This window comes from Triticum urartu, chromosome 3A, assembly GCF_056163025.1.
Source record: "Triticum urartu cultivar PI428250 chromosome 3A, HENAU_Tu73, whole genome shotgun sequence".
NCBI lineage: Eukaryota > Viridiplantae > Streptophyta > Magnoliopsida > Poales > Poaceae > Triticum > Triticum urartu.
The window spans coordinates 723,756,297-723,783,555 of NC_141875.1; the positions used below are offsets into that span (position 1 = coordinate 723,756,297).

Sequence of the window (27,259 nt, forward strand, 5' to 3'; positions counted from 1 at the left end):
TTTGCGTACGATGACCTGCGTACCTCTAGTTAATTAATTTGCGTACTGTATGTTGCATCTAGTTGCTAACCCTTTCTTTTTCGGTGTTCTCTAGTATATTTTGTTGCATATATATGATTGTACATCCTCTTCATGAACATGCATCTCTAACAGGTACCTAGTTTCTTGATGGCGAGATGGAACTGCTATGTCGTGTACAAAGGGAAGGTTCCGGGGGTGTACAACGAGTGACATGAGTGTCAGGCGCAAGTGAATGGGTTCTCGGACGCCAGCCATATAAAGGCTTCAAAAGCAGACAAGAAGGAGAAGCTAGTTACTTGAGGTTACGCTAGCGCGAGAGAGGACTCGTAACCGCCATCTCATGTACTGCATAGTTCCGCTCTCACTCATAGTGATAGCTCTTCTCGCGTATACCTTTGTTTAGATGGATGACGTTGTAGTTGCAAGTATTCAAGACTTGCATGTATCGCTATTTTCGAGATGATGACAAGATACCACTTTGTGTTGGATGATGATTATGACGAGACTATTTGTATGTGATTACATTTATGGTCTCACAGGCATTTGTATGTGTATCATGATGACATTTGTATGTGTTAAAGATTCTTCTATAAAGCCTGTTCAAATACAAAACAAATATGCCCAAAAAAAAACAAAAAACTACTAAAATTAGCAGTAGCGAGTGGAGAAAAGTTAGCAGCAACGCGGTTGTAGCAGTAGCGCGCACATGGGAAGCGCGCTATAGCTATTAGCAGCAGCGAGGTTCCTTTAAGCGCGCTGCTGCAACACCTGTGTAGCAATAGTACGGGTGGACCAGCGCTACTGCTATACGTTAGCTGTAGCGCCTTATTAGTAGCGCCGGCCCCGCGTTACTAAAAGGCCGAAAACCCACGTTGCTGCTAGGCTTTTCCCTAGTAGTGTCTAACTGATATGCACTATTTTAGAGCTTGATGTGTGTCTTCCTGTTATGTGATACCTTCTGGATGTTATTATGCCACACTGATGAACATGCTAATATTCACTCCCGTTGCAACGCACGGGTATATGTGCTAGTAAAAAGTAAAAGAAACACTGAGTCGACCAAACGAATCAACACCGATGGAGTAGGTAAGATGTGTGTTCCACGTGGCGAACCCGGTCCACCACGTCATCCTCCCTCTTCTTCCCTGCGAACAAAGACGCGCACACTGCAGATAACAGAAGCGGGTACACCACACGCGCCGCCGCCGACCAAAACCCTAGCCACGGAGACCCCACCCATGGCGGCCTTCACCACCACCGCCGCCGCCGCCGCCCCCGCCGCCTACGCCGCCTCCCGCTCGCCGGCACCGAGCCCCTCGCAGTGGGCACCGCCCCGCCGCTCTCCGCCGGCCGTCGGGCTCCGGCGAGCGGCCGCGCCGCCTCGCAGGGGAGCCGCTCTACTGGTGAGTACTCGGTGCATTTGGGCCACCTCCGGTCGGTCGTGGGAACGCGCACGGATTTTAGTGGGGAATTTTAGTTTGGACCAGATAAAATCTCTGCTTTGCCATGTAAAATCTGAAGCCAAGGGGGCGCTTTGTGTACTATGTTCAGAGGTCCAGACCAATCCTAGTAATAGTAGAATTGGGTGTAGCCGGACATAGTTTTGTGTTAAATGTAATTGTCTATGACAGTGGCGGACCTCGGATGTTAGTTCGGGGGGTTCCACGATTTATATACATATATACAGTATAGAGACAATATAAGTTAAATACATTGATTCAAAATTTGTGAAAACTACGCTATATATAGCACTACCTCTGTAAACTAAGTAATATATGACGTTTTAAATCACTACGTCTTGTACTATTAGTTTACGGAGGGAGTATTATTTTGTCCAAATGTCTTCATAATTCCAACAAATAATCCTAAAGTAACATTAAACTGTTAAAAAAATTAATATTAAGTGTATAATATAAACTCTTGTGCCACTTGTCTGTTTTCTTCCTAGGCTGTTAACTTGATGTAGGTGAAGAGCCATCAGTAGCTACGTTTTTTTTTTATTTTTGGTGCTAAAAAAAGCTATGTTGTTTTTGGCTGGTCACTTGTTTCAATGGTGCAACCCTCTTACGCAGTAGTCATCTACAGACATTATCATAGAAATGAAAAAGAACCATTCTACTCTGTTTTAATGACTTAATGATCTGCTGCTTTTAAAATATATCTATTTCTTTTGTTTACTTTTTCTGTTGTTTCTATCTTTTCCGATAGGTCAAAGCTAAGAAGGAAACATTTTCTACCTTCGATGAGTTATTGGAGAAGTCTGAAAAGCCTTTACTCGTCGACTTCTATGCAACTTGGTACGCGGCCACTTGCAAAGCTAGTGCTCCTGAATGTACATATGGCCTAGAACATCGCTGGTCTATACTAGATATACTGTGAATTGTGCCCATCATCATTGTGTTAAACCTTATGGAGCCGAGTTTGGTGGTGGCATGTCCTGTTCCTACTTAGAAAGTACCGCCAAGCTCTTAACTGTTTTCTTTAGTGTTCATCTTGTGGATTCTTAAAGTGCTACCATGTTAGTTTTGCTTTAGTCCAAAGATGACTGCCTTTTGAACACTAAAAGTGAATCTTACTAATTTATACGATTCTGTGTTTTGTGACTAATTTCTTTCACATACTTTGATGAAGAAGTGCATCATTTCTCCTTCTGACAAAAAAACGGTGTATGTTTGCAAATTGCATGGCTATGTTGTAGGAAGATTGGTAAATATATACCAATATGCTGTATGTTTGCATTTATTTTTATTCTTTTTGTTAGGTGTGGTCCGTGCCAATACATGGTTCCCATACTTCAAGAAGTGCATGAGAAGATGAGTGACAAGATTAACATTGTGAAAATTGATACAGAGAAATATACAAGCATTGCAAATAAGTATAAAATTGAAGCATTACCAACTTTCATTGTCTTCAAGGATGGGGAACCTTGTTATCGCTTTGTAAGTTTTGATCACTCATGTTTCTCCATTTATAAATGCTGTTTTGACTGGTGCTGATGAAATTGTTATAACGTGGCTTTGGTCTGTATTTTTGTTTATCTGCCGGTATTCAGGAGGGAGCGTTGCCTGCTGACCAGCTAATCCTGCAGATTGAGAGTGCTTTAGAAGCTCCAAAGTAGCATGTGCATGTATTGTCAGCAAGGAATTTCGCTCCCTGAAATGTATGTTGCTACCCATAACATGTCTTTCTATGTTTGCATATTTGAATTATGGATCATCCATTGTTGATTGTTGTTACAGAGGTTTTACCTGAGTTACAAAAAAAATAAACATTCCCTTCAAAGCTACAGTTTGAAACAATTGCATTGATTCATGACTCATCTTTACATCATCTTTCCCATTATGGTTACTGATTTTGTCAAAATGAGAGACTCAATTACATATTGTGCAGTATGTAATGATGTTAAATTAGCAGAACTTTGTTTGGCATATCGGTCTGAGACATCTCAGTCACTGGTTGTGTATATCCATCCCGGTTTATGTATCTATAAACAAATTATTCCTTCTTCCTTAACTCTGATTATGGAATCGGCGAAGTTAGTTATGCAAAAGTCCATTACGTATTCTGGTTCACCATGGTTTTGTCCCCAACTAGCCGAATCTAGATATACTTGCCTTTCGGCAACTGTAGTTCACTATGATATTACCACAGTTACTTTTACCATCTCCCTGATTAGTTACAGCAATTGGATTGTCTTTCTTTCACTGAGGATTCTAAGCCAGTTGATCCAACCCATTAGGCAGCTATGCCAGTTCCTTTTTTTTGTTGCTACTGTGCTCTTTCTTTCTATTAATAAGGTTGGGAATCATTTGTGCATGTTTGCATTCAGTATCTTGTTGGTTTGATACAAACTGGTCTGTTCCTAGGATTTACTGGGAAATCTGGCACGACTGCTGTTTGGAGTCGATTAAAAACAGGCGTACGTTGGACTTCACTAGAGTAAATTGTTAATAACACTGTTCCAAACGTGCTGGGATTTTATATCCCACCAGATCGAAACTGATGTTCACAGTTTTCTGAAATATAAACTCTTGTTGTAATTAAGTAATCATCACTGTCAACATGCTGATGTGTACTCACTTAGTTTTCTGTAAGGGATAGGTTACATTACAGATGGCAATAATAAAAATAATAGCGGATCTTAAGATGGCGGATCGATCCAAAAAGTATTGCAAACTATATATAAAAGCGTATTGCATGTCAAATCAAGACAACTATGTGTATCAATCGACAAATTCAAACATTTGGCCACACTACTCTTATGCATGAATTCTCATCTGCTCATCCCTTCACGTATGCCTAAGCCTAATTGTTAAGAGAAGCTTTAGTTCTGACCCAAGTGCGATGTGCAGAACTTCCTTACCTTACAGGTAATGTGGCTCTAATAGAAAAATTGAGTACGCAATGTGCAATGCCTGTCGGTTTGTGTTGTATGTATTTAAAACAGCAGAGGAGTGAAATCTTACTTGATGACTTGTAGAGACGTGGTGCATTGTTATTGACTTTAATAGATCCCTTGCTTAGAGTAGTAGAATATTACTGAAGCGGTACTACGGAATTGTTTCGTAGGGGAGTATCTGTGTTTTCCCTTTTACTTCTTTTATACATATTCAGAAGAGTACAGTATTTATTCTGAAAGATCAGGACAAAATAACCAATATAAGAAATGACTAGGACTATGTCTTTTATAGTAATAATATACATTAGAAACACTAAACATTTGTGTTGGGTATGCTACTGGTGAAGCGTTTGATTGTTTCAGATCAGGATAATCTTAACTGGGTTATTATACATAACTCTGAGTTAAGCAGACGATTGCTGTAAATATAGACTGTTGGGCTGCTTTTATATTGGATCCTAGCTCATGCTTGATGCAGCACAATAATTATCCCTACCAGCTAAAGCTACCTTTTGCTTTTGACATACAGAGCATGTGTGAAGAATGTCCTCCTTATGGATTGATCTACCAACTATGTGAAACGGTCTGAAATCTCGGTGTACAAAGATATGGAAGCGCACATCTAGATGCATATTTTAAGTATGTTTCTTCTGTGTAAATTCTTTCAGCGACTAAGATTTTGTTTTGGAACTGAGCCTCTGGTGTTCCATTTGCCTGGTACGGAAAATTACCATATCCATATTTATCAAGTTGAAATCTTAAGTGCTGAAGTTTACTGTGACATGGCATTTATATATTCGTAGTCTGCTCCTTAAAGACAACTTTATAATTCATCATTGCCTTTTGGCGTGGACGATTGTGGATTCCAGCATCTATCTTAGAATATGTACTTGAATGGCCATTAAGCAATGTGCTGGAAATATCCCATCGTGATTATCCGATGTTTACAAGAGCTGTTTGTACTGTGTGTATTTGTTCCCAATGAGGAACGAATTCGTCGGCAAGCATTCCAAAATCACATATTTTGTGTAAAAAGAAAAAATCGGACGTTGTTTTTTCCCCATGTGCGAACCGAAGTGGGCGATTATTCTGACGTTATTTCACCTGCGTGTGTATTTGTTTCCCTGGTCACTGAAGTCGGTCAGTGTTAATAATGATAATACTTTGGGTTGGCTAAGCTAACTCACTAGCCCTTTTCTTCTGCTTTCTCCATAAACATACGGTCTTCTGTGTGTGCTCAGGAACCAAGCCCCAGAGGCATCTACTGAACAATGTGTGGAGTGTTTCACCTAGGTTTGTTTAGCGTCACTCTTAGCCATTAAACCCAATAAGAGTCGCGTAAACGGCGCCTCCTCGCTGGATCCACGTCGATTTCACCGTGCTCGTTGATTGGAGAGCCAGCGCAAGGGATGGTCCACCGCACGAAGCGACATGCAGGGCCATCGATGGGGCTATGCCACGTCAGCGATTTTCAATGTGGCGATAGAAAGATCTTCCCCAGGTAACACCTCCCTCGGTGAAAATAGCGAAAGAGAAAGGAAACTTCCCCACGAAGGCGTCCGTGGTCTCCGTCTCCTCACATCCCAGCAGTCCACGCCGCTGTCTTCGCCCATCCCAAATCCTCCGACTTTGCGGTGTTTGCCATGGGAGGAAGGGCTTCGACGCCGTCGTCGTCCTCGCCCATCGGCCGGCGGCACCAGAGAGAACCCGTCGGCTCCATCGATCTGCCAGACATGTCCAAGGAGAGAGAGATGAGTGGTCGCATTTGGACGTGAGGAGGGGGAGCAGCCAACCGCGCCCGGCCGGCGAGCACGGCGCCGCTGCGTCATGCCTGCATGGCCCGATGGCGACCGTCGTCATCCAGGAGCAGCACAAGCATCTGGTGATGGAGCTCACATCAACGCCGCCGACTACCTCGATCTCCAAGATGAGTCTCTTGCCGTCACCTCAGTGGTTGATTGGCTGATTCATGGTAAACGTTGCCAAGCTGGTGAGGAACTGAGGACAAGTTGTGATGATGGTTCGTTCTTCCCCTATTTGTTTTTTATTTCTCTCCTCTTGACCACTACTTGTCACCTGGTTGGTTCCATTCATCATCGATTTTTGTCCCTCTGCAGGTATGTCAACGTCCAAGGTTAGAGAGTAAGAAGAAGTAATCAACAAGCAGATGTAGCACGGGCTGCAAAGGTAACTGGGCGGCTCTAAAGAATTCTGGATGGTGGTGAGATAGTTCGGGTCAATCATTTGGAATTTCTTATATATGTGTACGTTGCACCTGCACTAACATGCTGCCATTCACATACCCTCTTGCTGCTTGTGGGAGGGACGTAACTACAACAGCACTTACTCAAATGTTGGATGTTAGCGCTGCTTCAGCTCCAATACCATTCCAGCCACTCATTGTCAGGTTTGATCTTCCTCTACTTTGATCTCACACGTTGTTGTTTGGATTTAGGTGCTTTTATTTGCACATTTCGTGGTGAAATTTTAGCTAACCCAATGAGGTTTAAAATTGTACTCTTTAGTAAGTTCATGATTCATGTATTTAGCGTTGCACCAAGTGGTGAATGGCAAGAATCTGCAGCTACAAATAACGCCTGGTACTCTGAATCTGTGTTCCCTTTCCTCTTATGTTATATGTGTAGTTTCAGTGTCTAGGTACATAGATCACTGAATCATCTCAGTAGTCCTTGATTTTTCTCTACATAGTTGAATTTCAGTTGCGTGGTGGTCATTGTGTGTGCAATTCTCTTAAATATTTTGTATCACCTGTACGTCTATACTTCAAGATAGGTATGAACATTGAGTAATTTCAGCCAACTTGCCGTATGGTAATTGCAGGTTGATTCCTCTTCAGATTTTCCTTTAGTATTTTTTTACTGATTTCTCGATGATCAACACAATCATAGAATCTGGTCATTTCCAGGTTTAGCATAATAGATTCCTCGATCTAGCTTTTCTTTTGATATAGGAGGTTATTATTTACTAATTGGAGGTTTCAGGCCTCCATGTTAATTCTAAGAGGGCAAAGTCTGTTGCAATATTTGAACTTCAGATCTAACCATGATGAATTTTCTGCCAGGCCCCACTTACGGTTGATTATGGTGGTGGAATGTTGACAAGCCGTGTCTGTTTACCTATCATTTCTCTCAGTTGTTCAGTTTAAGCACTTTTGTAGCAGCGACGGCCGAAGTCAATTTGATGCAGCCACATGCATCAGCTTTTTTGGAGCGCGCTCTACTGGATTTTGGTACGAGTCACTGCAGCGCTGGGTAAGCTAAGCGCTTAAATGTTCCTGTCAAATCTAGAAGTTTTTTGTCTAGCACACTGTGTGTTATTTTGATCTGACAAGGCGAAGTCACCGAGATACTACGAAGCTCATGGTGACCAAGTATTTTTTCTGGACAGAATGGTTTCAGAGTAATTACAATGACAATACGAAGCATTGCTATATAGTACTCAAGCTTTAACCTGATATGACTACGATCAAGAGAACACTTGTTACAGGTATCGTACTTGCAAACATTCTATTATTATTCCTTAGTGATGTACTTGCCATGTAAAATTAATCTTAGTGTGCATATGCAAGCTTTAATGCACATGAAACTGTCGGTGAACTAGAGATGACTATAAAAATAGACAGAAAAGGAATTAGCATGTTTTCTTTATATTTCATATCATGCTGTCATATGTGGTGCATATTGTACTTTTTAATCTTGAAATTAGTAACTTGTGTTTAAATCCGAAGAGGTAAAATATGTACAAAGCTATATTTACCTGAAATCTGCAGTTTATTTGCAATCAGCAGCACCATCTATAACCTTGAATCCATTGTCTCGAGTGCTTGGGGGAGACCATGCTCCCTGTCCAATCTAGCTAGGAGACATGCTCAAATGGGTCAGAGTTGCGCCCCGCCATCTCTCCACCACGGCTCTCAGCAGGAGCAGCCCTCTTCTCCATGGATCTGCGATGGGGGGCTGCTTGAGGAGGATCTTCTTCTTGGGATGCCATAGAGATTGTCAAGGTGCGCCGCCACTCCCCCTTCCTCTGTCTGGGTATGGTAGGTCCACACTGACCGCCATGTCCAGTGCTGAAGCAGATAGAAGGGTGCAGATGAGGAAGCGACGGCTGGCAGCCACAGGAGGGGGTCAGGGCGGTTGACGAATAAGGCATGGGCTGCTCCGGCAAGATGTGTTTCGAGCAGATATTGAAGATGAGGCAATGAGAAGACCCCCTCTATGAGCCCTATCTCTCATTTGGCCTCTCGATTTATGGTTCTCGTGCTCCCCGTTTCTTTGTTTTTGTTTGTGGTGATCAGTCCGCTGCAAATACCAGCTGCTAATGTTCTTTAGACAGCTATAAGAGTGCATCCATACTTTGATCGGAAAAGCTTGCACTTACCAAATAGTAGTCTCAGAGTAGAGAGTGTGAGGAAGATTTGATCATTTAATATGAACTTGATTAGCACCTCCTAGAAACATGATTTATGTGATATATTTGAAGCAACACGTGGTTATTTATGAATGACAAAATGCAGAAATATGCCGCTTCACCTAATTTTTAGCAGTGAAAAAATATACATGAACAATGCATAGGTAAGTAGTGCTGCCACATCATCTTTTACTTGCATCATAAATTATTAAATTTAGTTGTTTTCATAAATATTGTACAGTGCTAACATTGTTGAGTAGAACTGTTTCACAGAATGACAGAAAGATGTCATAGTAGGTATCTCGATTCTCTTAGATGCCACTTTTGGTCATATATGTTTCAACATCCATTTAGTGCCAGCAGAATTATGTGATGCAAATAAGATTAAGATGTTACTAGGCAGTGCACTTTACTGCTGAAAGGAGTGAATGCTAGGAAATGTTAGTTATACCGTCCTCATTTCTTTCTGCTGGTGATCATCTACAATGTGATTTGTTATTCCTTTCTGCTATGAAGTGTTCACTTCTGATGTGTTGGTATTACAATGAAACGGACTTGCCATTTCAATTTGCATCTACACTAGCTCTGCTTATTTGTTATTCCTTTCAGCTATGAAGTGCTCACTTTCTGCTGATCTTCCAAAATGTTATTTGTTATTCCTTTCAGATATGAAGTACATATCGCTGCACCATTATTAATGTATGATTCATATTGAACTTGATGAATTGCAGAGTTATACTTTCATTATTTCATAAGATACTGAATTCCGTTCGCCTTCTGTTTGATGTGTAGGTTCTCTTACAAAATCGGTACCTGATGAAGGTGACTGTTTTAATTAATTCCTATAATCAATGGCTACAAATATCTTCTAGCTCTACAATGAGGCAGGTAATGCAACTTATGCCATAAGTACTATAATAATGGTTGTCTTTCCTTTATTTCTTGGCTCTATTGCCATTAAAGAAATGTCACAGTTATAGTTTTGTTAGCAACGAACACATGGGAATTATTTCCAGTAATATCATGCCTTTAGTATTTATTCCAAAAATGTAAATGCTTCGACAGTTAGTACCTACTTCTTCATGAGTTATTTCTTGTCTCAGATGGATTTTTACACAATATACGGGGCATCCTTGACAGCCTTGCACGCAGGATATGGGGTGCAAGGTAAAGGGATAAGGGAATGGGAGAGAGCAGTGCAAAAGAGCGGCGGCAGCCTCGACAACGAAGGGGGTCTGCGGAGATCGGCCATGTCGCCCTTCATCAGGAACGGCCATGCCGCGCGGGCATCCTCATGCCGTCGAAGTTAGTGGCGTATGGAGTCGTGTAGGTCGTGCCCTATGTAAGCATGGCCTTCAGGCTTGCTTCTACATATTTATTTATTAAATGGATGGAACCAAGTTATGCAACATGCTCATTTCTTAATTATTATAGTTAATATATTGAGCTGGTCAATCTCTCACATCGTTTGCATGTCCATATGACACTCAGAAAGCGCAAAAGAAACTGAAAAGGGCGTGTACCCAACCTGGCATCGCCTAAACCACCGCTTAGGTGGCGCGCCCCAACCACTAGTGTGGCAAGAAAGGGAGGTAAAAATAAAGCAGACAAAATAATAACATTACTGAGTGCTGAGAGAGAACAAGCAACATACGCATCGATCAAGGCTTCGTAGAGGGGATCGCAATAGTCAGTATTTTCATAATTTTGCCTCTGCTAGGAAGAGGAGGAATCTGATTAAGAAACTGAAGGATAATAATAATGGGTGGGTAGAGGGAAATGATAACCTCAACCCACTTATTTCAAATTATTTCTCTGGCCTCTTTTCTTGAATATGATCAAGGCTTGTTGCATATGGTGAAACCAAAAGTCACTATGCAAATGAACACATCGTTGATGGAGCCATACACGCGGGAGGAGGTACGAAAGGCCTTGTTTCAGATTGGGGATATGAAGGCACCCGGGCCTGATGGACTGCATGCAATTTTCTTCAAACGCTTCTGGCACATCCTAGGCGATGAACTTACGGACGAGGTGCTAGAGGCAGTCCACAACAGGAAGATACCGACCGGTTGGAATCAAACAAATATTGTGTTAATTCCTAAGGTTGCTAGCCTGGAGGTAATCACTCAATATCAACCTATTAGTTTGTGCAACGTTGTCTATAAAATCATATAAAAAATGGTTGCAAACAGACTCAAGAAGATACTTCCAGAGGTAATTTCTCCAACACAGAGTGCTTTTGTCCCTGGAAGACTTATAACTGACAATGTGTTAGTAGCTTATGAATGCTTTCATGCAATAAAGAAGAAGACCCATGGATCGAATGGAATTTGTGCAGTAAAATTGGACATGATGAAGGCATATGATAGAGTAGAATGGGGTTTTCTAGAACAAATGATGCTGAAATTGGGGTTTCACTCGGCCTGGGTGGAAATGATAATGCAATGTGTCTCCTCAGTGACTTATAAAATAAGGTTCAATGGAGTGAAAACAGAGGAGATTATACCATCAAGAGGCTTACGACAGGGAGATCCTCTATCTCCTTACTTGTTTTTGATCTGTTCAGAAGGTCTTTCTAGCCTATTAGCTCATGAAGAAGAAGTGGGTGGCATTAAAGGGATACGTGTTTGCAGAGATGCACCATCTATTTCCCACTTGCTTTTTGCAGATGATTCGTTGATTCTTATGAAAGCAAATGTTCAGAATGCAAACACACTGAAAAGAATTCTAGAAGTTTACTGTGGGAGTAGTGGTCAGTGTGTAAGTACTCCTAAATCAAGTATTTTCTTTAGTCCGAATACAAGTGTGCTGGTTAGAGAGGAGGTATGTGTAAATCTGAATATTCTAACGGAGGCACTAACATATAAATACCTGGGTCTTCCCACTATTGTGGGAATCGATAGAAGTGACTGTTTTCAACACCTTATTGATAGAATTTGCTAGAGAATTAATGGTTGGAAGGAGAAGATGCTCTCAATGAAGGGGAAAGAGATTTTGTTGAAGGCAGTGGCCCAGGCAATCCCGTCTTATGCTATGTCCGTTTTTAAACTCCCCAAAAATATTTGCAAGGCAATTGCAGATGAGATTGCAGGTTTTTGGTGAGGGGATAGTGAGAAAAAGAAGAAGATGCATTGGTTTGCATGGTGGAAGTTATGCATCCCGAAGAGTAAGGGTGGATTGGGGTTTAGGGACCTGCATAGTTTTAATCTTGCTTTACTAGCAAAACAGTGTTGGCGCTTACTCTAGAATCCCGAATCTTTGTGTGCACGAGTTCTAGGTGCAAAGTACTACCCTGATGGAAATATACTCATGGCGGGACCAAAAAAGGGCTCTTCTTTTACTTGGCAAAGTATCGTATCGGGTATACAAACTTTTAAGAGAGGGTGCATTTGGCGGGTGGGTACGGGTTCACAGATAAATATCTGGAATGATCCTTGGATTCCAACTAGTGAAACAAGGAAAATTATAACTCCAAGGGGAGCAACTATGTTGAGCAAGGTGAAGGAATTAATTGATCCCTATACTGGGCAATGGGATGAGAGTTTGATCCGAGATGTTTTTTGGCAAGTTAATGCACACAGAATCTTACAAATACCTCTCCGAGTGCAGGTGATGGAAGACCTTGTATCGTGGCACTATAATCGATCTGGTGTCTTCACTGTGCGATCAGCCTATCATGTGCATTTCCAACACCAATTTGGAGGCAGGGAGAATCTAAGTGCAGCACAAGGTAGTTGGCCAAATCATATCTGGAAACGTGTGTGGGGATTGAGAATTCCTGGCAAAGTTAAACACTTCGTGTGGAAGGTGATTAGGGGAGTTTTACCATGCTATGGTACCCTTGCAAGCCGCCATATTCCAGTTACGGGACAATGCCCGATATGCCAGACAGGATATGAGGATGCTCAGCACTGTTTATTCACATGTAAGAGAGCGAAGGATATATGGAAGGAGCTGGGACTCGAGGCTGAAGTTCTGCAAGCTGTTGCGGAGGACCGGTCAGGCGCATCCACTCTGGCTTCTCTCTTAGAGCGTCACGATTCAAAGAACGCTCTATCTGTGGCTGAATTATCTGCGGTGGCAAGCTGGTATATTTGGTGGCAACGACGACAAATTGTTAAGGGCGAGACAGTCCGACAGCCGCACCAAACCGCCATATCAATACGAGTTCTAGCAACAAACTTTATTCGCTCACTAACACCGAACCAGCCGATGATTAAGCATGATCATATGTGGCACAAGCCAATGAGAGGAGTGGTTAAAATCAATGTCGATGCATCTTTCAGCGCCGAAAATTTGGCTACAGGCACAGGAGAAGTGGCACGAGATGAGCATGGTGACTTTATAGCGGCTGCTTCTTGGTTCATACCGCATGTGGTGTCAGTGTATGCGGCAGAGATGATTGCTATCCAGAATGATTTCTATTTGGCTGGCAAGATTGATTATAACATCCTACACATTGAGTCAGATAGTTCTAATGCAATGTGTGCTCTCAACTCTGAAATTCTCGGCTATCCTACTAGAGAGCAAAGAGATGGGCCTGGATTATGCGAAAAATATGAAGTAAGTAACTGCCCTAAGGAAGCAAACTACGTTGCTGATTGCATAGCTAAGTCATCTCTAGCTAGTAGATCTTCAGAGTTTTGGGAAGGTGCTATCCCAAATTTTATTTCTCAACATGTTGTAAACGTTCTTGCCATTATGTGAGAAATAAAGTATTACCCTTTCAAAAAAAGCAGCATCATACGCATCGATCGATTAACCTAACTGGTGAACATAACACACGTTGGGGTGGTACACAGCCTCATCATCCTTTTTTTTTTTGCCTTGGTCACTACGTATTTTATTTCGACATGATTAACAGCTGCTACTACTCCATAGATTCTAATGCTAGAAACCGAGGCTCTCCGCAGCGCCGTCCACGACGGTCTGCACCAGGGACGACCACTCGAGGCCGACGTCGCTGTCGACGGTGCCGGGGTTGCGAGCGGAGCAGTTGCGGCGGACCTGGCCCTGGTCGCCGGTGAGCACCCTGATCTGGCCCATCTTCACCATGGACACGCCGAACTGGTTGAAGAAGTACCGCTGGCTGCGCGCGAAGCGCTCCACGATGGGCCGGGTAGCCTCGTTGGTGAAGAGGTCCTGGTCGGACACGAAGAGCCCCTCCCGGTTCACCAGGTTGACGTAGTATTTGTTGTCGAACACGTCGGGCGTGCGCACGTCCAGCGCGGTGCGGCGGTCGGTGCCCTTGGCCGGGCACGTCCGCTTCAGCCTGCCGAGGAAGTCCGGGCTCATGGTCGGGTCGGGGCGCGGGAAGAGGCGGCCCTCGAAGGAGGCGCAGTGCCCGAGCCCCACGGTGTGCCCGCCGGAGAGCGCGACGAGGTCGGTGGCGTCGAGGTCGTGGCTGTGGTTGTGGAACACGTCGAGGAGGGACGGCACGGCGGAGGTGGGCGCGGGGAGGCCGGACAGCACGTCCTGCGGTGTGGCGAACCGCGGGCTGTCGCGCCGGCCGAGCGGCACGCGGTACTCGGGCCCGCCGGTGGCGACCACGGAGTCGCGCGCGGCGAGCGTCAGGATGTCGGAGCAGGAGATGACGGCGCCGCGGCACTCGCGCTCCAGCCGATCCTGGATGTCGTTGATGGCCTTGAAGGCGGAGGGGCGGAGCGTGAGGTTGGGCGGCGCCCGCTGCTCCCCCGGCCCCGTGGCCGACCCGTCCAGGAGCACCGACGCGTCGCAGCCCTGCATGCATGCATGACGCGGGCACGGCCGCACCCATGGATGCATGAGCCAAATACTGGATTGATGGGAGGCAATCAACACAGGCAAGAGAAGGCAAGGTAAGCACCTGGACGAAGCAGTCGTGGAAGTGGAGGCGGAGGAGGCCGGCGGCGAGGCCGACGTCCTTGCGGACGGCGTCCCGGACGAAGTCGCGCACGATGGACTCGGCCCTGGGGCAGCTCCGCTTGTAGAAGTCGAAGGACAGGCCTCGCGTGATCGGAGGCTGCCTCAACCTCAAGTCGTTCCCGCCGGCGCCGGCGGCCTCCTGCTCTGCCGCCGCATGAGCCCCAGACACCAGCGAGCAGGCCACTGCCAGCGCCGGTACTAGTGCTGCAGCGAGCAGAGGAGCACTAGCCGTCCTAGCACAAACCATCTCTCCGCGCGCGCGTGTCTGCTCTGCTACGTTCGTTCGTGTGTGTCACGGACTCATGGTCACCTACCTGCCTTGGTTTTATACAAACGAGTCTCCTCTTGTGTTTGACACGTACGTAGGTAGACAACGCAGATGTGCTATATCCGCCATGAGTAGCAGGAGCTCAGGGACGATGCGAGTCTCCGCCATCGATCAGCTTGGGATTTTTTAGGGGAAATCGAGCAGCTTGGGTGGGCGCTCCACAGGGGGAAGGGGAACGGGCCTTGGGGGCCTGAAACGGGCCCAGTCGGGTGGCCCGGTGCGGGAATATTCCACCGGGCAAATCGCTGCCAAAACATAAAGAGTTGCCATGCTTTTACAATTACATTTGCCATCCCACATAATTACATCTGCCATCTCGGATGACAACTAAATCGTCATCCCGCGGGTAACTAACGTCGCTGCGTCAGGATGTGTGGGCATATTTACTTCATGTCACACGCACGGGGTGGAAATGAGTAGTACTTATTGGACGTGTGGCACGAAGTAGTTGCATCCACACGTGTGATCAATTCTAATATTCGCCCACACACAGTCTGTGTGGGCTGCCTCCTGCTCACGCCACACACGATGTGTGTGCGGATGTCTAATATGCCACACGTGTAGACGTTATCAGGACCCAAAAAGTTAATGGGCAAATCCACCCTATGATTCTCTATGCCCATGACTCGTCTATCTCCCTTTTTGATGCGTACTTTTCTTTGTTGTTGTTGTTGTTGTCATTTGGTTTTTTTCCTTTCCTTTTTTTTTCAATTTTTCCATTATTATATGTAAACAATTCGTTACTGTTACTAATTGAGCTATAACTTTGAAGTGAGATCACAACTACAAATTTTAAATAGTATCAAGGTGTACAAGAAAAATTGTACTTTTTTTAATTGCATGTTCATCTCTAGACATGCAACTTCAAGTGTTGTAATCCGACTACAACTACATGATCCAGAACACGATTGCAATTGGGGTGACGGTTTATGACAGTTGCATGTCCATCCTTCGACATGCAATTGCAAATGTTGTAACCATTGCAATTGCATGGTCCACGGTGCGATTGCAGTTGGTCGTCTGCATGTCCATATCCCTAGACATGGAACTACAAATGTTGTAATCCGACTGCAATTGCGTGAATGCAAAGCGAGTGCAACTCCACTGATATGGTCGTGCACCGCCGACGGTAGGATGCAACCGCTGGTGAGGGTTGCAACTCCTCACATTGGTTGCAGCCTTTTCCGCTGCCCCGCTGGTTGCAACATTTTTGTCGCCCAATGTATGTAACCTCGCCGACGGCTGGTTCCAGCATAGCTTGGCACTATTTCCAACTGAAGGAAATATGCCCTAGAGGCAATAATAAAGTTATTGTTTATTTCCTTATATCATAATAAATGTTTATTATTCATGCTAGAATTGTATTAACCGGAAACATAATACATGTGTGAATACATAGACAAACAGAGTGTCACTAGTATGCCTCTACTTGACTAGCTCGTTAATCAAAGATGGTTATGTTTCCTGACCATGAACAAAGAGTTGTTATTTGATTAACGAGGTCACATCATTAGTTGAATGATCTGATTGACATGACCCATTCCATTAGCTTAGCACCCGATCGTTTAGTATGTTGCTATTGCTTTCTTCATGACTTATACATGTTCCTATGACTATGAGATTATGCAACTCCCGTTTGCCGGAGGAACACTTTGTGTGCTACCAAACGTCACAACGTAAATGGGTGATTATAAAGGAGCTCTACAGGTGTCTCCAATGGTAGATGTTGGGTTGGCGTATTTCGAGAATAGGATTTGTCACTCCGATTGTCGGAGAGGTATCTCTGGGCCCTCTCGGTAATGCACATCACATAAGCCTTGCAAGCATTGCAACTAATGAGTTAGTTGCGGGATGATGTATTACGGAACGAGTAAAGAGACTTGCCGGTAACGAGATTGAACTAGGTATTGGATACCGACGATTGAATCTCGGGCAAGTAACATACCGATGACAAAGGGAACAACGTATGTTGTTATGCGGTCTGACCGATAAAGATCTTCGTAGAATATGTAGGAGCCAATATGGGCATCCAGGTCCCGCTATTGGTTATTGACCGAAGACGTGTCTCGGTCTTGTCTACATTGTTCTTGAACCGTAGGGTTCGCACGCTTAACGTTACGATGACAGTTATTATGAGTTTATGCATTTTGATGTACCGAAGTTAGTTCGGAGTCCCGGATGTGATCACGGACATGACGAGGAGTCTCGAAATGGTCGAGACATAAAGATTGATATATTGGAAGCCTATGTTTGGATATCGGAAGTGTTCCGGGTGAAATCGGGATTTTACCGGAGTACCGGGAGGTTACCGGAACCCCCCGGGAGCCATATGGGCCTTAGTGGGCTTTAGTGGAAAGGCGAAAGGGGCAGCCCAAGGTGGGCTGCGCGCCTCCCCCTCCCCTAGTCCTATTAGGACAAGGAGAGGTGGCCGGCCCCCTCTCTCTCTTTTCCCCCTCGGGGAATCCTATTCCAACTAGGAATGGGGGGAGTCCTACTCCCGGTAGGAGTAGGACTCCTCCTGCGCCCTCCTCCTGGCCGGCCGCACCCTCCCCCTTGGCTCCTTTATATACGGAGGCAGGGGGCACCTCTACACACACAAGTTGATCCTTGAGATCGTTCCTTACCCGTGTGCGGTGCCCCCTGCCACCATATTCCACCTCGATCATATTGTAGCGGTGCTTAGGCGAAGCCCTGCGACAGTAGAACATCAAGATCGTCACCACGCCGTCAAGCTGACGGAACTCCTCCCCGACGCTTTGCTAGATCGAAGCCCGGGGATCGTCATCGACCTGTACGAGCCTAGCATATGCAGATATGGCCTCGGAACACGGAGACCGAAAGGTCGAGCATGAATCATATAGTAGATATGATCAACATAACGATGTTCACCATTGAAAACTACTCCATCTCACGTGATGATCGGTTATGGTTTAGTTGATTTGGATCACGTGATCACTTAGAAGATTAGAGGGATGTCCATCTAAGTGGGAGTTTTTAAGTAATTTGATTAATTGAACTTAAACTTATCATGAACTTAGTACCTGATAGTATCTTGCTTGTTTATGTTGATTGTAGATAGATGGCTCGTGTTGTTGTTCCGTTGAATTTTAATGCGTTCCTTGAGAAAGAAAAGTTGAAAGATGATGGTAGCAATTACACGGACTGGGTCCGTAACTTGAGGTTATCCTCATTGCTGCTCAGAAGAATTACGTCCTGGAAGCACCGCTGGGTGCCAGGCCTGCTGCTGGAGCAACACCAGATGTTATGAACGTCTGGCAGAGCAAAGCTGATGACTACTCGATAGTTCAGTGTGCCATGCTTTACGGCTTAGAATCGGGACTTCAACGACGTTTTGAACGTCATGGAGCATATGAGATGTTCCAGGAGTTGAAGTTAATATTTCAAGCAAATGCCCGGATTGAGAGATATGAAGTCTCCAATAAGTTCTATAGCTGCAAGATGGAGGAGAACAGTTCTGTCAGTGAGCATATACTCAAAATGTCTGGGTATAATAATCACTTGATTCAGATGGGAGTTAATCTTCCAGATGATTGCGTCATTGACAGAATTCTCCAATCACTGCCACCAAGCTACAAGAGCTTCGTGATGAACTATAATATGCAAGGATGAATAAGACTATTCCCGAGCTCTTCGCAATGCTGAAAGCTGCGGAGGTAGAAATCAAGAAGGAGCATCAAGTGTTGATGGTTAACAAGACCACTGGTTTCAAGAAAAAGGGCAAAGGGAAGAAGAAGGGGAACTTCAAGAAGAACGGCAAGCAAGTTGCTGCTCAGGAGAAGAAACCCAAGTCTGGACCTAAGCCTGAAACTGAGTGCTTCTACTGCAAGCAGACTGGTCACTGGAAGCGGAACTGCCCCAAGTATTTGGCGGATAAGAAGGATGGCAAGGTGAACAAAGGTATATGTGATATACATGTTATTGATGTGTACCTTACTAGAGCTCGCAGTAGCACCTGGGTATTTGATACTGGTTCTGTTGCTAATATTTGCAACTCGAAACAGGGACTACGGATTAAGCGAACACTGGCGAAGGACGAGGTGACGATGCGCGTGGTAAACGGTTCCAAAGTCGATGTGATCGCGGTCGGCACGCTACCTCTACATCTACCTTCGGGATTAATATTAGACCTAAATAATTGTTATTTGGTGCCAGCGTTGAGCATGAACATTATATCTGGATCTTGTTTGATGCGAGACGGTTATTCATTTAAATCAGAGAATAATGGTTGTTCTATTTATATGAGTAATATCTTTTATGGTCATGCACCTTTGAAAGAGTGGTCTATTTTTGATGAATCTCGATAGTAGTAACACACATATTCATAATGTTGAAACCAAAAGATGCAGAATTGATAATGATAGTGCAACTTATTTGTGGCACTGCCGTTTAGGTCATGTCGGTATAAAGCGCATGAAGAAACTCCATACTGATGGACTTTTGGAACCACTTGATTATGAATCACTTGATACTTGCGAACCGTGCCTTATAGGCAAGATGACTAAAACACCGTTCTCCGGTAATATGGAGAGAGCAACAGATTTGTTGGAAATCATACATACCGATGTATGTGGTGCGATGAATATTGAGGCTCGTGGCGGATATCGTTATTTTCTCACCTTCACAGATGACTTAAGCAGATATGGGTATATCTACTTAATGAAACATAAGTCTGAAACATTTGAAAAGTTCAAAGAATTTCAGAGTGAAGTTGAAAATCATCGTAACAAGAAAATAAAGTTTCTACGATCTGATCGTGGAGGAGAATATTTGAGTTACGAGTTTGGTGTACATTTGAAAAATTGTGGAATAGTTTCGCAACTCACGCCACCCGGAACACCACAGCGTAATGGTGTGTCCGAATGTCGTAATCGTACTTTACTAGATATGGTGCGATCTATGATGTCTCTTACTAATCTACCACTATCATTTTGGGGTTATGCTTTAGAGACGGCCGCATTCATGTTAAATAGGGCACCATCAAAATCCGTTGAGACGACGCCTTATGAACTGTGGTTTGGCAAGAAACCAAAGTTGTCGTTTCTTAAAGTTTGGGGCTGTGATGCTTATGTGAAAAAGCTTCAACCTGATAAGCTCGAACCCAAATCAGAGAAATGTGTCTTCATAGGATACCCAAAGGAGACTGTTGGGTACACCTTCTATCACAGATCCGAAGGCAAGACATTCGTTGCTAAGAATGGATCCTTTCTAGAGAAGGAGTTTCTCTCGAAAGAAGTGAGTGGGAGGAAAGTAGAACTTGACGAGGTAACTGTACCTGCTCCCTTATTGGAAAGTAGTGCATCATAGAAAACTGTTTCTGCGACGCCTATACCAATTAGTGAGGAAGCTAATGATGATGATCATGAAACTTCAGGACAAGATACTACTGAACCTCGTAGATCAACTAGAGCGAGATCCGCACCAGAGTGGTACGGTAATCCTGTTCTGGAAATCATGCTGCTAGATCATGATGAACCTACGAACTATGAAGAAGCGATGGTGAGCCCAGATTCCGCAAGATGGCTTGAAGCCATGAAATCTGAGATGGGATCCATGTATGAGAACAAAGTATGGACTTTGGTTGACTTGCCCGATGATCGGCAAGCAATTGAGAATAAATGGATCTTCAAGAAGTAGACTGACGCTGATGGTAATGTTACTGTCTACAAAGCTCGACTTGTCGCAAAAGGTTTTCGACAAGTTCATGGGGTTGACTACGATGAGACCTTCTCACCCGTAGCGATGCTTAAGTCTGTCAGAATCATGTTAGCAATTGCCGCATTTTATGATTATGAAATTTGGCAGATGGATGTCAAAACTGCATTCCTGAATGGATTTCTGGAAGAAGAGTTGTATATGATGCAACCGGAAGGTTTTGTCGATCCAAAGAGAGCTAACAAAGTATGCAAGCTCCAGCGATCCATTTATGGACTGGTGCAAGCCTCTCGGAGTTGGAATAAACGCTTTGTTAGTGTGATCAAAGCATTTGGTTTTATACAGACTTTCAGAGAAGCCTGTATTTACAAGAAAGTGAGTGGGAGCTCTGTAGCATTTCTGATATTATATGTGGATGACATATTACTGATTGGAAATGATATAGAATTTCTGGATAGCATAAAGGGATACTTGAATAAAAGTTTTTCAATGAAAGACCTCGGTGAAGCTGCTTACATATTAGGCATAAAGATCTATAGAGATAGATCAAGGCGCTTAATTGGACTTCCACAAAGCACATACCTTGACAAGATTTTGAAGAAGTTCAAAATGGATCAAGCAAAGAAAGGGTTCTTGCCTGTGTTGCAAGGTGTGAAGTTGAGTCAGACTCAATGCCCGACCACTGCAGAAGATAGAGAGAAAATGAAAGATGTTCCCTATGCTTCAGCCATAGGCCCTATCATGTATGCAATGCTGTGTACCAGATCTGATGTGTGCCTTGCTATAAGTCTAGCAGGGAGGTACCGAAGTAATCCAGGAGTGGATCACTGGACAGCGGTCAAGAACATCCTGAAATACCTGAAAAGGACTAAGGATATGTTTCTCGTATATGGAGGTGACAAAGAGCTCACCGTAAAAGGTTACGTTGATGCAAGCTTTGACACTGATCCGGACGATTCTAAATCGCAAATCGGATACGTGTTTACATTAAACGGTGGAGCTGTCAGTTGGTGCAGTTCTAAACAAAGCGTCGTAGCGGGATCTACATGTGAAGCGGAGTACATAGCTGCTTCGGAAGCAGCGAACGAAGGAGTCTGGATGAAGGAGTTCATATCCGATCTAGGTGTCATACCTAGTGCATCGGGTCCAATGAAAATCTTTTGTGACAATACTAGTGCAATTGCCTTGGCAAAGGAATCCAGATTTCACAAAAGGACCAAACACATCAAGAGACGCTTCAATTCCATCCGGGATCTAGTCCAGGTGGGAGACATAGAGATTTGCAAGATACATACGGATCTGAATGTTGCAGACCCGTTGACTAAGCCTCTTCCACGAGCAAAACATGATCAGCACCAAGACTCCATGGGTGTTAGAATCATTACAGTGTAATCTAGATTATTGACTCTAGTGCAAGTGGGAGACTGAAGGAAATATGCCCTAGAGGCAATAATAAAGTTATTATTTATTTCCTTATATCATGATAAATGTTTATTATTCATGCTAGAATTGTATTAACCGGAAACATAATACATGTGTGAATACGTAGACAAACAGAGTGTCACTAGTATGCCTCTACTTGACTAGCTCGTTAATCAAAGATGGTTATGTTTCCTGACCATGAACAAAGAGTTGTTATTTGATTAACGAGGTCACATCATTAGTTGAATAATCTGATTGACATGACCCATTCCATTAGCTTAGCACCCGATCGTTTAGTATGTTGCTATTGCTTTCTTCATGACTTATACATGTTCCTATGACTATGAGATTATGCAACTCCCGTTTGCCGGAGGAACACTTTGTGTGCTACCAAACGTCACAACGTAAATGGGTGATTATAAAGGAGCTCTACAGGTGTCTCCAATGGTAGATGTTGGGTTGGCGTATTTCGAGAATAGGATTTGTCACTCCGATTGTCGGAGAGGTATCTCTGGGCCCTCTCGGTAATGCACATCACATAAGCCTTGCAAGCATTGCAACTAATGAGTTAGTTGCGGGATGATGTATTACGGAACGAGTAAAGAGACTTGCCGGTAACGAGATTGAACTAGGTATTGGATACCGACGATTGAATCTCGGGCAAGTAACATACCGATGACAAAGGGAACAACGTATGTTGTTATGCGGTCTGACCGATAAAGATCTTCGTAGAATATGTAGGAGCCAATATGGGCATCCAGGTCCCGCTATTGGTTATTGACCGGAGACGTGTCTCGGTCTTGTCTACATTGTTCTTGAACCGTAGGGTTCGCACGCTTAACGTTACGATGACAGTTATTATGAGTTTATGCATTTTGATGTACCGAAGTTAGTTCGGAGTCCCGGATGTGATCACGGACATGACGAGGAGTCTCGAAATGGTCGAGACATAAAGATTGATATATTGGAAGCCTATGTTTGGATATCGGAAGTGTTCCGGGTGAAATCGGGATTTTACCGGAGTACCGGGAGGTTACCGGAACCCCCCGGGAGCCATATGGGCCTTAGTGGGCTTTAGTGGAAAGGCGAAAGGGGCAGCCCAAGGTGGGCTGCGCGCCTCCCCCCTCCCCTAGTCCTATTAGGACAAGGAGAGGTGGCCGGCCCCCTCTCTCTCTTTTCCCCCTCGGGGAATCCTATTCCAACTAGGATTGGGGGGGAGTCCTACTCCCGGTAGGAGTAGGACTCCTCCTGCGCCCTCCTCCTGGCCGGCCGCACCCTCCCCCTTGGCTCCTTTATATACGGAGGCAGGGGGCACCTCTAGACACACAAGTTGATCCTTGAGATCGTTCCTTACCCGTGTGCGGTGCCCCCTGCCACCATATTCCACCTCGATCATATTGTAGCGGTGCTTAGGCGAAGCCCTGCGACAGTAGAACATCAAGATCGTCACCACGCCGTCAAGCTGACGGAACTCCTCCCCGACGCTTTGCTGGATCGAAGCCCGGGGATCGTCATCGACCTGTACGTGTGCTAAGAACTCGGAGGTGCCGGAGTAACGGTGCCTGGATCGGTCGGATCGGGAAGACGTACGACTACTTCCTCTATGTTGTGTTAACGCTTCCGCAGTCGGTCTGCGTGGGTACGTAGACAACACTCTCCCCTCTCGTTGCTGTGCATCACCATGATCTTGCGTGTGCGTAGGAAATTTTTTGAAATTACTACGTTCCCCAACACCAACATGTCGGCACGCTAGTTCCAATCATCTTGATGTGTGGTCGCCAGCGAAAAAAGATCTCGTCGACAACTTCTTGCCGGTTCCAGCAAATTTTATTGCCGGTCCCAACAATGGGATCCTCAATTCAGCATCGGTCGACGGTGATTGCAGTATTTTCACCATGTGGTTCTAGCAAAAATCTATACGGTTGCAACACCAGAGCACGTCGTCTCCACCGGTGGCGGATGCTGGTTGTAACAACCATGGTTGCTGGTTCCAGCATCGCCGGACTCCGCTCCCCGCACCATGGCCTACCTATACTAATTAGAGACTCGCTAAAAATTAGCACATTAATTGGAAATTAGGAACCGTTCATCTCATGGGGCCGAATTATTACGGTGGAGATCTTTCGGTGGGGTTAATTTTTTCCATCTGTTTAACACATGATGATCTATCTAAAGTTGTAGGTTGAACGCATCCCCTATGGACCCTCTCACTCCTTTTTTTTCCTACTAGATGACCTGTTGCGCCGATGGCGCAAAGGCCGAGGGCAAGCCAACTATTGAAAGAGTGTGCATCAAAATACGTAGAAACAGAGTGAAACATATGGAATTAGGTATGGATTGATGATAGGTAGATGGTTGCCAATGATACATGCTTTCTAAGAAGCTTACGAACGATCATTAACAATGTTATGAGCAAGGCATGTAGATAGGCAGAGATATGTTAGACAGATGTATCGCTGGATGTTTAGAATGACTTCTTTGAGGCAGCTCTTCATAACTGCTATTCTTCGTAGCCTGCATTGCTTAGAGCAGAAATTCATTCGATATCATCGTCCAGGCTCCAATAATAGTGGTATGTTTGCTGGAGATCATATTCAGACATCGTCCAGGCTCCGATAATAGTGGTTTGTTTGCTGGAGATCATATTCAGACTGTGTTTTTGTATCGCTAAGACGGTCAGCAACATATGTTACCTGTGATGAAACATTATTGAGATTGTTGTCTTTGGAGCTGCTAAATGATATAAGGAAGAATATACTGTCAGCAACTGTAGTCTATGATTTTGTATCTTCTTGTGTGTGTATGAATCTCTAGAAAGACATACAATTATCAGATTAACCAAATTATATGTGTTGTGTACCTAACTGCAAAGAGAACAGCAGGACCTTAAAATTGCTCTGCTTGTAGTTTTGGTCAAGGAACAAGAAAACATTGGGATTAAGAGCTGCAGGTGTTTGGTCGGTGTTGCTAGTAGAAAACAAAACAAAATTGTTTCTGATGCTATACTATTCATCAAATCTGATTCTGAAGCAAACTTAACAAATTAACCTTTTTTCCCTTCATTTTGACTGAATAATGTTGTTCTCTTATGATTTCATCTGTGCATCTGGTTTGCGAAGCAAGTTGAAATTGGTGGGCAGAACTAAAAAAACATACTTGTGTAGCTGGATCCAAACAGTAGAATTATGTTCATGCCTTATGTAAGACCACAGTTACTAAATGGGAATAATGCCCAGAGTTTACTTTGAAGGGATTGGAGCAAGATTCTGGGAAGAGCTAACCTGGGGGTGCGATTTGTTGAGGCAGCGGCAAAATCTTTGAGTTGGGGGGCAGATCTCGCGGATGCAGTCGGTTGTTCGTTGAAGAGGAGCTATGGTTGGTGAGCGAGTGAAAGTCGGCGGGTGGATGGATAGGGTTAAGGCAACAGCATCTGCCTGTGTGGATAAATCAGGCGGCCTAGTAAACCGAGGCCCTCACCTTATTGATTTTAAGCCCATTTGCTAGCACACATGTGCACTGAAACATGCTGTTGGCAGCTGTTGTGTAAAGACTTTGAAAATCTAATTTGAATTTGTAATGTTTAGTAAATCAAAACACACAGAGCCTTTTCCGGCGGTATATATCTGGACTTATTCGAGCTAATATTCTTGATAGGGCAAACAACAATATATGTTTTTACACCAAGATGTAGACATGAACAAATGTATCAGCTGGCATGTATGATAGAAGGCAAGCATTGATGACGAAGGCACTACATGCATTGTTGAAATAGTAACCACTTTTTAAAGAGGCCCTAATAGCATGTCTGTGTTTCATGTTAAAGAGAACAGAATGTAAAGTATGGCAATGGAAAAATAAGCAGAAGAAAGGGGTTGCAAGAATAGACATACCACTCAGGCACGCTCATTCCATTGCTTTGTCGCATTCTTTAGAGACAAACAGGATTGCACCCTTCCTTGTGTACGGCTTGTAGAATGTGGCATTTAGCTCGATGCACTTCTCGGTATCCTTCAGTACTTCAGGCATGGCACTCGTCTTGGTGTAACAGGCAGCTGTGTTGCCGTTTACCTGAAACGTTGCCAATAGCTTAGCGCTACGACAGACTCCCACTATTAGAAAAAGGGCCTTTTATCTCGCGGGGAGGCCGGACAGCACGTCCTGCGGTGCGGCGAACCGCGGGTTGTCACGCCGGCCGAGGGGCACGCGGTACTCGGGCCCGCCCGTGGCGACCACGGAGTTGCGCACGGCGAGCGCCAGGATGTCGGAGCAGGACACGACGGCGCCGCCGCACTCGCGCTCCAGCCGGTCCCGGATGTTGTTGACGGCCTTGAAGGCGGAGTGGCGGACCGTGAGGTTGGGCGGCGCCCGCTGCTCCCCCGGCCCCGTGGCCGACCCGTCCAGAAGCACCGACGCGTCGCAGCCCTACATTCATGCATGACGCGGGCACGGGGCAACCATGGATGCATGAACCAATTAGTGGATTGGTCGGAATAGGATGCAATCAACGTAGGTAAGGGAAGGCCAGGCACGTATCTGGACGAAGCAGTCGTGGAAGTGGAGGCGGAGGAGGCTGGCGGCGAGGCCGACGTCCTTGCGGACGGCGTCCCGGACGAAGTCGCGCACGATGGACTCGGCCATGGGGCAGCTCCGCTTGTAGAAGTCGAAGGACAGGCCGCGCGTGATCGGAGGCTGCCTCAACCTCAAGTCGTTCCCGCCGGCGCCGGCGGCCTCCTGCTCTGCCGCCGCATAAGCCCCAGACACCAGCGAGCAGGCCACTGCCAGCGCCGCTACTAGTGCTGCAGCGAGCATAGGAGCACTGGCCGTCCTAGCACAAACCATCTCTCCGCGCGCGCGTGTCTGCTCTGCTACGTTCGTTCGTGTGTGTCACGGACTCATGGTCTCCTCTTGTGTTTGACACGTACGTAGGTAGGGCGACACAAGGATGCATGATGAGACGGCATTGGCGGGGACGACGACGATAACGCAGATGTGCTATGAGTAGCAGGAGCTCAGGGACGATGCGAGTCTCCGCCCTCGATCGGTTGGGGTTTTTTAGGGGAAATCGAGCAGCTTGGGTG

The 27,259-nt window shown here is 45.0% G+C and overlaps 2 protein-coding genes, 1 long non-coding RNA gene and 1 pseudogene across 9 annotated transcripts; 2 read left to right on the top strand and 2 right to left on the bottom strand.

Annotated features, from left to right (window-relative positions):
* Window positions 1-1,144: 1,144 nt before the first annotated feature.
* LOC125527840 (thioredoxin Y, chloroplastic) lies at window positions 1,145-5,201 on the top strand. Its single transcript, XM_048692350.2, has 5 exons — window positions 1,145-1,424; window positions 2,230-2,318; window positions 2,783-2,960; window positions 3,074-3,181; window positions 4,950-5,201. The coding sequence occupies exons 1-4, from the start codon at window positions 1,260-1,262 to the stop codon at window positions 3,137-3,139; spliced, it is 498 nt and encodes a 165-aa protein (XP_048548307.1). The 5' UTR covers window positions 1,145-1,259; the 3' UTR covers window positions 3,140-3,181; window positions 4,950-5,201.
* A 478-nt stretch (window positions 5,202-5,679) lies between these two features.
* LOC147982218 (uncharacterized) lies at window positions 5,680-10,262 on the top strand. 7 transcript variants are annotated; one of them, XR_015599124.1, is made up of 6 exons: window positions 5,680-6,440; window positions 6,538-7,692; window positions 7,829-8,444; window positions 8,509-9,550; window positions 9,644-9,739; window positions 9,955-10,262. It is a non-coding gene; the product is annotated as an uncharacterized LOC147982218 (long non-coding RNA). The 7 variants fall into 7 exon arrangements; XR_015599125.1 differs by having other exon boundaries at window positions 8,520-9,550; XR_015599127.1 differs by having other exon boundaries at window positions 7,829-7,927; window positions 8,226-9,550.
* A 3,482-nt stretch (window positions 10,263-13,744) lies between these two features.
* On the bottom strand, window positions 13,745-15,026 carry LOC125549421 (cationic peroxidase SPC4-like). The gene is made up of 2 exons (XM_087517292.1): window positions 14,700-15,026; window positions 13,745-14,593 (listed from the first exon to the last, which is right to left on the bottom strand). The coding sequence occupies exons 1-2, from the start codon at window positions 15,003-15,005 to the stop codon at window positions 13,745-13,747; spliced, it is 1,155 nt and encodes a 384-aa protein (XP_087373418.1). The 5' UTR covers window positions 15,006-15,026.
* An 11,058-nt stretch (window positions 15,027-26,084) lies between these two features.
* On the bottom strand, window positions 26,085-27,055 carry LOC147982219 (cationic peroxidase SPC4 pseudogene; annotated as a pseudogene).
* Between the last annotated feature and the right edge of the window lie 204 nt (window positions 27,056-27,259).

Excerpts from the sequence above, each read along its gene's own strand:
- LOC125527840 (XM_048692350.2), top strand. The coding sequence starts at position 1,260 with ATGGCGGCCTTCACCACCACCGCCGCCGCCGCCGCCCCCGCCGCCTAC. Across the intron at positions 2,319-2,782 it reads GTCGACTTCTATGCAACTTG|GTGTGGTCCGTGCCAATACA; the intron begins GTACGCGGCCAC and ends TCTTTTTGTTAG. Across the intron at positions 2,961-3,073 it reads GGGAACCTTGTTATCGCTTT|GAGGGAGCGTTGCCTGCTGA; the intron begins GTAAGTTTTGAT and ends GCCGGTATTCAG.
- LOC125549421 (XM_087517292.1), bottom strand. The coding sequence starts at position 15,005 with ATGGTTTGTGCTAGGACGGCTAGTGCTCCTCTGCTCGCTGCAGCACTA. Across the intron at positions 14,594-14,699 it reads TCCACGACTGCTTCGTCCAG|GGCTGCGACGCGTCGGTGCT; the intron begins GTGCTTACCTTG and ends GCATGCATGCAG.